We start from the raw sequence: 12,292 nt of genomic DNA on the forward strand, positions 1-12,292 counted from the left end.
GGATCCCAATTCAAGCTGAAAAGGGACAGAGCTTCTAGTCAAGCAAAGTAATCCTTGCCCAGTGGACAGAAAAAGACAGAATCGAGGAAAAACCCTGTATGTGAAGGAAGGAAGAGGGCAAGATTGCCATACCACTCAATTAAAAGACCTTCCTGGATCATATGAGCCAGGGAAGTGGAGCATTTAAGGTGTCAGGCTAGAACCAAATGAAGTTCAATGAGGCAAATGAAATTCAGTTTTGGTAAGTGTAAGGTGATATACACTGGACAAACAATTGTCAGGAATGCTTTGGTCCTGCACTGATCAGCGGGGTGGACTAGATCATCTGTATGGCCTTCCGAACACTATGATTCTAGGACTATAAGATAGTTGGCCCCTTCTTTGAAGAATGGCGTATCTGAAGACGAAAAGTTAAGAATGCCTGGATCTCAGCTCTAAACAAATGCAAAGTAATTGCTGAATTACTCACCGTTGCCCTTAATGCCTGGATAGCGACATTCCGCTGGAAGCCCATGGAGGCAATGATGGCCACCATCTCCTCTGGAGGCTGGTTATCTAGCCCAGGAGCTCCCGGAACCCCAGTCCCTGGATAGGCAGCTGCTCCGTAGCCGGGAATGGCTAATGGCTCTGCAAAATCTCAAAGATAGACAAAGGCAAATATTCAGATGCATGCAAAGTGACCAGCTAGCTCTTCCAAGCCAAGGTGCTACCTTACGAAACATTATTATTCCCTGCACATGAACAATGCAGGAGAAAAATCTCGTCTAAGTCAACATGACATATTGGGGCAGTACTGATAGGAATGGGAGAGGCAGAGGTAGCAGAGCATCCATTAGCCAGCAACATTTAGGGCTGAAGCCAGCAGAAGGATTTGTCTGATCATGAAAGTGATTTTTTTCCAGTTCCCCTTTTCCACTGTAGACCCCATGCCACACCCCATGGTGTGGTCACATCACGTCAACGCTCTGCAGCCAATTTCTGGTGAATGCAGATTGCTGTGAGAAAGGGGAGCCAGGAAAGATCCATTTCATGAACAGGGTTCCTCCTTCAGAACCTCTTGTGACCTGTGGGGCTCTGTAACAATAAGCCAATTCAAAAGAGGACTATTAAGGGAACAGGTATACCTGCAGGAAGACAGAAGCACAGCAAGTCTACACCTGTTCTGGCAGGCCTAAGAAACCTGTTTGTTAGATACGTGCACACCTCCACTGAGAGCACAGACCTGGTTCTTCCATATGGGCAATGATCCAGTTGAAAGCCACCTCAGCCCCCATGTTGCCTGTATAGTAGACAGCCTTCCGACAAGCTTCAAGTGGAAACCCCATTTCAGCCAGCTGCATTACAGAGGATTCATCGATGTCTGGAGCTAAGAGGGAGAAGATGTTTTTAGGCACCTAAAACTATGTATATCGAATATGGCCCAAAGTTGTGGAATTTACATAGAATCTAAAATGTGGGACAAAGCAATGATTCTTGATTGCTAAAATGCCATTTCCAGTCCTTGTGACTGTAATAAACACTTAAAGGTTGACAGCAGCAATTCTTGGAAGAATCCAACTTCTACGTTCAAGCTGGGCAGATGTGCACTCTTGATGCCCTGTCCCCTTCCCTGTCATCTCAACATCCCTTCCCCCCCTTCCAATGGTAATTGCTCATCCCTTTATATACTTAGATACCCAGCCTGTTTTTTAACAGTCCTGTATAGGCCTTTTAAATTATAGTACTCACCCATTTTGCATTTTTAGAAAATACATTCTCATTCTGTTAATTTACACAGAGCGCAGTTTGCCCGGAGCAAAGTTTTGAGCAGCACATGATACGATTTTTATTTAGTTACTTTATTGTCACATTTCGAACCCACCCTTCCCCAAGGGCTCAGGGCTGGTTACTGTTCCTCTTCAGAACATGAGTTAATATCTACGTAAATTCCCACACTGATATTGTATTGGCAGTGATCCAGTTTTGCTCTGAAGAGCAACAAAGCTCTTGAGCAGGGGTAGCCAAACTGTGGCCCTCCAGATGTCCATGGACTACAATTCCCGTGAGCCCCTGCCAGCATTCACTGGCAGGGGCTCATGGGAATTGTAGTCCATGGACATCTGGAGGGCCGCAGTTTGACTACTCCTGCTCTTGAGGATGATCTGTCAGAGAAATGCAGGCATCATGGATGGCCATTAATTAGTATGGACAACCCTGAGCATCAGTCCGACCCTCTGATGTTTGCCATGCAAGGTAACGTCCATTCAAAAGGGAGAGCAGCAGCACCTGGGCAGAGTTTTCAGTAATTCAAAAAATGCACAAAAAATACACAAATACACTCTCACACACTGCTTGCTCCACAGCAATAAGCTGACCAGGATGGTCAGGACAGCATCTCACTTAGGAATTCAAGCACAGGCAGGACCACAGCTGTTACATATTACTTGAATTCTGGATAAGACTGAATGAGACGTCAAGTAGCATGTCCTGAGACCATCTATATTTCTTTTCCCTTTAATTTCAGTCCTGATATACGGGGAATGGGGTGGGGACAACCGAGTTTACCCTCTTCAAAGTCTAACTAGACACTGAATTCACAAGTTTAGCCCAAAACCACAGCTGTGGGTCTAGTTTTCTCTTCCCCATCTGTAAAATCTGGTAGAAGCTCTTGCTTTGGCATTCTCCATCCTGAATAATTTGGTGTCACCTGCAAGCTTAGCCACTTTGCTGCCCAATTCCAGATCACTTCTGGCCCAAAAGCAGCCTGTGCAGATACATGCTACTTACTTCTGTCCATTGCTAGAATTGTCCATTCATTTCTACTCTTTGCTTCCTGTTGTTCAGTCCATTTCTAATTCACAAGATCTGCGCTCTTTTCCCATGACCAGGATTCCCGTAATCAGGAATCTTTGGCAAGAGACTTCATTAAAAGGGGTGGGGTTGGAATTCTTATATAATGCCCTGAGCTGGATAGCCCAGGCTAGCCTCATTTCATCTCATGTTGGAGGCTAAGCAGGATCATGCCTAATTGGTACTTGCATGGGAGGCAACCCATGGCAAATCACCTCTGCTCATTGCTTGCCTTGAAAACCTTGCATGCCTGTCGTAAATTGGATGAACTGGACAGCAAGTCCTTTCCCACATGTGTCTATCCCTCTCAAAGAACTCCAAAAATGTGGGTCAGGAAGGACCTCTCATTGCAGTAGCCATACTGATCCTTCCTCTGCAGGTCTTGTCCCTCAGTGAGCTTAATGAGTCTGTCTTTGGTGACGGTTTCCACCAATTCACCCTGAACGGACTTTGGTCCAGCTGGCCTGTAATTTCGTTCAGCATCTTGGGATTTCTTTTTAAGAACCAGCCATACATTTCCAACTCCCAATCCTACTTCCCATGTTATGCATTTTTGTTAGATCAACATCATCAAATTTATTTGTGGTCACAGACCGTAGATTGGTATCACCTGAGACACAGTCTCAGAAGTCTTTTGCCTGATCCTTTTAAACTGGAGATGCCCGGGATTGAACCAGGAATTGTGTAACTACAAATCAGAGGCACTTCCGCTGAGCCAAAGACCCCCCACCCCACCCAGGGTTTCATTCATAGTGGATGGATTTATCAATGACAATATGACATCTGCAAACAAAACATCCATGTTCCGAGGCATCTGCATGCTCAGATGCTAAGAACAAAATCAGGGAGGATTCTGCCCTCCTAACCCTGTTTATTTGAACACCACTTGGCAGGTGCTGCAGTTGAAACAGAAAGGATGAATCTCATCCAGTAGGGTTCTTTCTTGCATTTGTACTTCATTGAGTATCCTGTTGGGGGCTATATTCACAACATAGGAAATCCATCTTTCTAGTTTTCAAGCCAATCAGGGGCAGTGAAGAGAGATGAAGAATATATGCCGCTGCAGAACACAGACCAATGAGGTCTCTCCCTACTACAGAGATGCCTCCAAATGTTCCACCAAATGCAAGAAAACATTGGAATGCAGCAGCAAAGTCAAAAGCCTAAAGAGCTTCCATGCATCTCTCTCTGCAGACACAGGAAGCCCGCCCAACAAAAAGCATCAGCAAGGAATCGAGTTGCAAAAGCTTGGTTTTAACAATGTAAAATAAAACAAAACAGCACAATGAAATGAGCTACATACGGTCCATGAAATGGTTCATCATGCCATCTGGAAATTAAGAAAGTAAAGTGAGGGAAGTGGAGTTTGCACAGGAACGGCCTGAGAGAAGAAATCGGCCAGTTCTGCAGCGCCGGTTCACACAGATAATGTGTGATACGGATTTGCGGCCTTGCTCAAACAATCAGAGGTGTTGTGTCTCACAGAAGTAAAGAGCTTTGGGTCTAGAGAGGAAGCCAATTGCTGCTATAATGAATGGCAGACATCTTGCAGGACATCTCTAGCCCTTGACTGGCTGCCAGAATTCGGACATAGAAGCACTATTCCCTGTGCCTCAAATACCAGGCCCCAAAATTCTATTTTTCAACACAGATTTTCAACACCTGGCTTTTTCAACCAGGGTTTTGTGAAATCCTGGGGCTTCTTGATGGCCCTGGAACGGTTTCCCAAGTGGGTAGGAGTTACTTAATTTTATATAAATATTTAAATTTGCTAAACATTTATAGAGTGATATACCTATGTATGGTCATGTTAATCCCCCCCCCCCGTGGCCAATGATGGGCCTGGATGGGGTGAGAAGGGGAGGGGCCCCAGGTGGGCGTGTACACAGCTCTGCTTCCCAAGCATAGGCTGTACAATCCGACGACTTCTGGGGTTTCTCAAAGCTGAGGAACGTTTTAGGGGGTTCTCAATGATAAAAAAGTTGAGAAAGGCTGGGCTACACTGTCATTGCCTGACTGGACTCCCTCAGTCCTGGCTTCCCCTCCTCCTTTTCTCTAATTTCTGGGCCACCTCATCAGAGCTCAAGCCCAGCACTTCAGTGCATGACCCGCAAATCCTCAAAAGGCTTCTGGAAACGGGATCCCACTGGCCAAACCAGCAAATCAGGCCTCAGCTTTATTAATGGCTTCTTCTCTTGCAGGCATAGCTTTGGTTCGCAAACAATGGCTACTATGCATGGGATGCATTATGGGTATCCTGAAGGCTGTTGTCCAAGGGGACGTTTTATGTGGAGCACTGGGGCGCAAGAGTGATGAAGGAACCCGCCAAACAAATACAAACAGAAGATCAACTAACAGTTCTGGTGGAGGATGGTGGGGAGGCAGAGTCCCTCGTAGGAGCTGGCAGTACCTTTGGGGTCATTGGGAATGATAATGGGTGGGGAGATGTCCGGAAGTTCCTCCTCTCCCGGCTGCAGGCCTGTGGCACGGAGGTGACTGATGTCCAGAAGATCTGGCATGTCTATAGAGACGTCTGCAAAAGCACAGCGGGGCAAAGACAGTTATGAACCTGGCAAAATGTTAAGTTGAAAGGGGCTTGCAAAACTCTTCTGCCTACACTAAAGCAAAAAAGAAATATTGGGGAACGGTGCTTTTTAAACCAAGTCAAAGAGAAGTCCCTGGAGTCCCTTAAAACACTGTTGAGCAAGTTAGTCTAAGAGCAGATTCAAATGAGTAGCCGTGTTGGTCTGAAGTAGCACAATAAAATCAGAGTTCAGTAGGACCTTTAAGACCAACAAAGATTTATTCAAGGCGTGAGCTTTCGAGTGCAAGCACCCTTTGTCAGATGAAGGGTCCTTGCACTCGAAAGCTCACACCTTGAATAAATCTTTGTTGGTCTTAAAGGTGCTACTGAACTCTGATTTTATAGTCTAAGACAAGGGTAGTCAAACTGCGGCCCTCCAGATGTCCATGGACTACAATTCCCAGGAGCCCCTGCCAGCATTCGCGAATGCTGGCAGGGACTCCTGGGAATTGTAGTCCATGGACATCTGGAGGGCTGCAGTTTGACTACCCCTGGTCTAAGAGCATGTGACTCTTCTTTTTCTAATGAATAGGCGTGATGTCAATCAGTCAAACTCTACTGCACTAGGCCATAGGCCATTGTAAAATCAGATACAGGTGTGATGAAAGGAGAGGAAGATTCAGTGTTGTCTACCTAACACTGTCCTTGAACGCTCAGTGGTGGTTGGGCTTCGCACCTGGGTGTTACAAATGTGCCTGGGAAATATGGGAGAACTTTCCACATTGGGGTGTGATGAAGTGCAATGAAGGTGGAGCTGATGGGGAATATACTGATCTGTATGCATAATGCCGATTAGTCTTAACAAAAAATATCATGAGCCTAGTTTGTTTCTTTTCAATAAATCACCTTTTGCTGAATACGGCCAGCCTGCTTATTTGAGAAGTGGACTGGGAACCTGACAATTGTTGCAAGGGGGGTCCAGGAAGAAATTGGCACTTCTAAAACTATAATTCCTAGAGATTTTTGGCCAGGGGCGGGGGAGGGGGGGGGAGACACAAGAACTAAGCCAGCTTTAAAAGGGTTTAGAATTATAATATAGACTAATATCCAGAAAAGTTCACTGGCTATAGCTTGTGGAATCAGGATTTCCCCTTCTTCTGCCTAAACTTTTTGGGGACTCACAAAGTTAACAACTGATTATTCAAAGCACATACCAAGTTTTTTGGGTATCCAGTCAAGGCCAAAAGTGAATTTCTTTATCTGTACTACGAGGTACTCAGGAAACGACGCAAAGCGAGAGGTTCTAGGAAACATAAGCCGTTTTAGAAAAAAGGAAAGGCAAGTGGCAAGAACACAAAACCAAACCAAAGATGCCATGTTCAAAATTTCAGGCGTTACAATCACATTAATGCACAAAAACTGTCCCCGAGAAGTCCACAAACCAAATCTGAGGACAAAACCCCTCCCCTCCCTCTCCCCTCCATAAAAGTTCCATATTTTATTGCAACTCAAACTTAAAGTCATCTGGGAGGCCAAAAACAAAATGTGGCTTATAGCCACAGGACGGCTACTGTTTCGCATCCAACCCACAACTGCCCCCGCCTTGCAAAAGCACATACTTACTTAACCCCAGCAGACTTGGCTTGAAGGGCGCTGCTCCAGAAGTCTGCTACATTCTCTGGCTCCGAAAAAGCCTGCAAACAGGCACTGAACGGGATCCGGGCCCGAACCAGCTCCGGAGGTGGCCTCCTGGCCATTTCAGCTTCTCTCCTCTTCAGCTCGTAGGCGATCAGCTCATCTGATCCGAAGCCCAAGCAAAGGGAAGTTTATTGACACCCCCAAGCCACCCCACAAGCTCGTGACCCAAAGCGGTGAAGGAACCCCGGTAATCCAGGACCTGAGCACTCATAACAGCGCCACAGACCTCAAGGACAAGTTGGCCATTTCCCTCCTTTACCTTTGTTTGACGCGGCCTCCATCGCCACGGGCAGCTGCATGATGTAGTCGACCCTCTCTGTGTACCGGACCTTCCGGGACTGGCAGCATTGGGTGCGCTCTTCCACCAAGAATCGGAAGACGTCGCTGGGATTTTCTGAGCCGATGCGATTCCGCTGCAGGGAACATCATAGAGTCTGACTGCTCAGGCGATAACAGCAATGCACTGTGAGGTGTTTGAAAGATACAGGAGGGGCCACAGAGGTGCGAAGCCCGGTCACCATTCCTTCCTGGGCAGATGGCCTGCTGGCGGGCTCTACCTAAGGGCCTCTTCTGACATAAAGAGCCACCCTACGATCCTTGCAGCTCTTCCCCACCTGACCCCAGAAAACCTAGTCACAGTCATCCATGTGATGGTCAACTCCAGGCTAGATTACTGCAACTCACTCTATGCAGGCCTGCCCCCGGTGTTAATCTGGAAACTGCATTCGGTACAAAATGCAGCTGCTCTGGTCCTTACCAGGATACTGTGGATGGCCCATATACAATCTAGTTTCCAGCCAGCAGCTGCATTGGTTGCCAGTTAAATTCTGGAACAAGCTTAAGATTTCAGTCTTAAATTTTAAGGCCATACACGGTCTAAGCCCTGCACATCTAAAGGACCGCCTTTCCCAGAAGAACTTTAAGCTCATCTAATACCAACCTGTTAGTGGTTCCTGGCCTGAAAAAAGTATGCCTGGCCTCATCCAGAGCCAGGGCCTTTTGAGCCGTGGTGCCAGTCTGGTGGAACAAGCTGCCAACTGAGACTTGGGCCCTGACCGAACGACCCAATTTCCACAGGGCCTGCAAACGGCACTCTTCCACCCCCGCCTTCGGTTGAGGCCGGAACAATCCAATAAAATCTACAGGCCTTCCTCCATTCATCTCCGGGTTATTCCCTTCCCTAAGCTAGAAACTGAAGAATACTATTATATATTGTCTGTAAAATAGACTAGGAGGTGGAATAACTAATGAACAAGTAGGAACAGGTAGACTAGCAGGTGGAGTAGGAACAATGGAGCAAAACAAGGTTTTAGAGCCTCTTGTGGCGCAGAGTGGTAAGTGGCAGAAATGCTGTCTGCAGCTGTCTGCCCATGAGGCTGGGAGTTCGATCCCAGCAGCCGGCTCAAGGTTGACTCAGCCTTCCATCCTTCCGAGGTCGGTAAAATGAGTACCCAGCTTGCTGGGGGGTAAACGGTAATGACTGGGGAAGGCACTGGCAAACCGCCCCCTATTGAGTCTGCCATGAAAACGCTGGAGGGCGTCACCCCAAGGGTCAGACATGACTCGGTGCTTGCACAGGGAATACCTTTACCTTTACAAGGTTTTAACTGTGGTTTTATAATGTGATGCAAGAAATGTACGTTGTGAAGCAGCCCGAGCCTGCTTGTAGTATATCGAACCAATAAAGAACCAATTTATACATGCCACTTGGCCTTCACCCATCCCACCGCCTAACAGCAACATACAACCAGCGCTATAAAGATCGTGGGGAGCATTTTCCCCCTGACTATTTTGTGCTGCCTGCATGAGGAAGAAAAGCATCTTCGAGATGCACTGCCCCATCAATCCGTAGCTCTCTTAAACAAGTTTATCTCCATGTCAATGTTTGGAATTCAGCTTATTTTATTGACTTACATTCACTGGCTTTCATGGCCCTCTGTGGACAGTACATTTCAAAGCCCTTTTGTGTCCATTCACGGACAGATGTATTTAGAAGGAAATACAGAGATCTAACTAAACTGGTCACCTCAAGCAGGTTCATAGGGGCAAGCGGGGCTTTCTCCGCGAAAACTCCCCGAAACTGTTGGCTGTTATTCCCTTAGGGTGGACCCTTGCCTTTTTGACTTATGCCATTTCCTTAAAAGCGCCAGGTGCCCTGGCAGTACGGCATCAGCAACCCCACGTACCATTCTTCCAGTTTCCTAATGGGGATAAAAAACAGCAGTTAACCTTTGCTCACCTCTATTGCATTTATGAGGTGCAGGAAGAACTCCTGTGCATCCTGCTGCCGGCTGGAAGAGAATTCTGGGTGCCCTTTGCTTACGAGAGCTTTGAACATGCGCAGGGAAATGCCGTTGTGCTGAGGCTGAAAAGAGAAGGAGAACACAGGGTGCCCAAAGTCCCGCACTGCATGTGCTATCTAAGAAGGGCAAGACTGCACAACATGTGCCGGGCTGCTGTCATGCCAGATCCTTCTAGCAATGCCTTCACGTTCTCTGAATCAGGGGGAGTCAACCTGTGGCCCTCCAGAGGTTCATGGACTACAATTCCCATGATCCCCTGCCAGCAAATGCTACTACTAATCTGGCGAGCCAGGTCTGATTCTACGCGCCCGCAAATGCAGCCAGCTGGGTGACCTTAATCTAATCGCAGTCCTGATGGTTCTGTTCTCACCGAGCTCCCTCAGCCTCACCAACCCCACAGGGTGTCTGTTGTGAGGAAAGGGAAGCCGATTGTAAGCCACTTTCAGACTCCTCCTGATAGAGAAAAGTAGCATACAAGAGCCAACTCTTCTTCTTTTTCACTGTGTGATCCAAGTAAGCAGCGGCAGACATTTTGTATCTGGCTTCCCCTACGCTAGCAGCTATTTTGAGGTGGCCATTTTGTGGGTACGTTCACCCTACTGTGTTAGGATTCCAAAGGTGCCCTCAGGCGCCAAAAGGTTAAGGATCCCTGGTCTCCACAAACCTTCCCTCCCTTGGATCTTTCCCTCTTCCCCCAGTCCTGTGCTGTTACACCCTGGTGGGGGTGGGCTGAGGAAATAGGACAGCCCAGTCGCTTTGAAAAACTCTCATTTTAAGCCACTTCCCACTGTCCTCAAACTCATCTAGCGCGGTACACAAGCATACAAATTGCAGCATGTGCTTCTACCAAGACACATTCTGGGCATGCTTCCCTCATCAACAGGCGCAGAACACCGCAGCTAAAAATAAGCAAGGCCGGATCATTCAATCTCGCACCAGGATGCTTTTGGCAGGCAGCGCCTGATGACGTCCGGCTGCAGACAGATTCCAAAAGTGCAAAAAGTCAGAGGCACGGCTGCTCTCTAAGAAAGGCTCGCAAAACCGGCCGGGGTATAAACCGCCTGGTATCCCCAGAAAACGAAATGGATACGTTTGGGACCAATGTTCTTTCGGTTGCCATGATCTGCCTGCAAGACGACAGGACAGGAAATGAAACGGAAAACCTGCCATTATGGTGTCGTCATCACAGTCTTGCCGCAGCGGTTGTAGACTCACAGAACTGGAAGGGGCCATAAAGGCCATCTAGTCTAACCCCCTCCTCAACACAGGGTCAGCCTAATTCATGTATGATAGGGAAAAGTGTAATCTTCGGTAGATAGCACGAGGGACTGGACAGGCAGGGGAAGAGGGAAAACTGCGCTTCAGATATACTGCAATAAGTTTGAGAACGGAATAAAAAAAGAATTTGGAACGTGGTTAATCTTGTATGGATAAGTAAGTCATCTGGACAAAGCCGCTTTTCAACATTCGTCTCTAGTTGAAGAAGTCCCCTAACAGGGGTCTTCCCCAGGTCTTCTGCCCAAAGGTTGAAAACAGCCCTGTAGGTGTCTCATGTCCCATCTCAGAGGTATCTTCTGAAATGAAGTGGGGGGCCCACAAGAGACAGGACCCCTGCATAGCCTCCCCTCATATGTGGAACCCTCTCCATACAGAAATTTGCCTGGCAATTATGTTTTTTACATTCTAGGTATCAGACAAAGATTCGTTTATTCTCCCAAGGTGTCTGGTGAGAATCCGTTTTATGTTTAGCTGGGGCTGACTGGTAATTTGCTGTTTTTTTAAATATATTTTAACTCATCTGCCGCTTCTTTTTAACTCCTGCTGGGCTTTACCACACTGTACGCAAGGGATGATAAAGTAGGTACCATGTAACTCTCGGCCTTTCCAATGAAAACTGACTTCTACTCCTCGGTCAACTTGGAGTTGAGCAGAGTAATCTACTGCTTAAGGAAAGTGGCAGTCCTGCTATAAATACCCTACTCTGTTTATCCCTAGCAGTTCTTCCCGGAAGACAAGTTCCTCTCTGACTGCAGCATCTCCTGTTTCTGTCATACGGTGACCTTTCCTTTCTAAACGCGCCACTTTGGAGGGGCAAGGGCCTGTGGCGAGCTTCCACGTTTTAGGATAATGGAAAAGTTGGCTCCGAAATGAATGTTAATGAGACACAAACTGAACAGGGTCTGATGGCTCCCACATAGGCAGCCTCTACTCAGCAGCCTAGTGATAAATGCCTCACACCCAATTAGACAAGCGTCTTTTGACTTCATACTGGCTAGGGGATTTCCTGTCAGAATGCAACGAGAACGCCTCACCAGATGGGGAAAAAATGAAGAATATGTCTCAGCAGCCAGCGTATTTCCTGCTGCAGGGATCATGGGCTGCTTTTTTGGGATGCAGCCACGCTAAAAGTTTCCTGAGCTTCTACCTTCAAGGAATCCTTTTCACACTTAGTCAATCGCTAAGGAAGCCTTCTAAGATCAGCTACCGAATGCCTCAGCGCATTGCAGAAGATTCTGGAAAACATTCTAGGGAATGCCCTCAAGGTGAAGAGAAACGGTGCCCGTTTTGGACCTCCCAGGGACTTCTTTCCTCAGAGCACAGCATCTTAGCCCCAAGAGCAGGGGTAGTCAAACTGCGGCCCTCCAGTCGTCCATGGACTACAATTCCCAGGAGCCCCCATGGGCCCAAACCCTGGACGCTAAAATCGGTCTACTTAAGAATTCCACAAGGGCTCAGTCCTGATTGGTACTTGAAATGTGGGGAGGGGGGAACAAGACCACCTATTCCAACCATTCTGCAATCCTGATGCAGCCATCTAACTTTCAAGATTCTCTAAAGTTAGATAGCTGCATCTTCCTTCGTCCCGGTGTGAGACAGGATGCTGGACTAGATAGACTATTGTTCTGATCCAGCAAGGCTCTTCTTCTGTACCAGCTTT

The 12,292-nt window shown here is 47.3% G+C and overlaps 1 protein-coding gene across 4 annotated transcripts in view; it reads right to left on the reverse strand.

The window, feature by feature from the left end:
- The window catches only part of USP13 (ubiquitin specific peptidase 13), a 66,285-nt gene that overhangs the window by 6,290 nt on the left and 47,703 nt on the right, over positions 1 to 12,292 (reverse strand). Inside the window, exons 11-18 of one of the 4 annotated variants that reach the window (XM_077348318.1) lie at positions 9,291 to 9,416; positions 7,311 to 7,464; positions 6,977 to 7,151; positions 6,568 to 6,656; positions 5,240 to 5,362; positions 4,133 to 4,159; positions 1,223 to 1,366; positions 470 to 627 (exon numbers count right to left, since the gene is read on the reverse strand). In XM_077348318.1, coding sequence (XP_077204433.1) covers positions 470 to 627; positions 1,223 to 1,366; positions 4,133 to 4,159; positions 5,240 to 5,362; positions 6,568 to 6,656; positions 6,977 to 7,151; positions 7,311 to 7,464; positions 9,291 to 9,416 — 996 coding nt within the window. Of the gene's footprint in view, positions 1 to 469; positions 637 to 1,222; positions 1,367 to 4,132; positions 4,160 to 5,239; positions 5,363 to 6,567; positions 6,657 to 6,976; positions 7,152 to 7,310; positions 7,465 to 9,290; positions 9,417 to 12,292 lie in introns of all 4 variants that reach the window. The other 3 variants (XM_077348317.1, XM_077348320.1, XM_077348319.1) reach the window with 3 other exon arrangements.

The sequence above is a fragment of the Paroedura picta genome, chromosome 8 (assembly GCF_049243985.1).
Source record: "Paroedura picta isolate Pp20150507F chromosome 8, Ppicta_v3.0, whole genome shotgun sequence".
Classification (NCBI taxonomy): Eukaryota; Metazoa; Chordata; class Lepidosauria; order Squamata; family Gekkonidae; genus Paroedura; species Paroedura picta.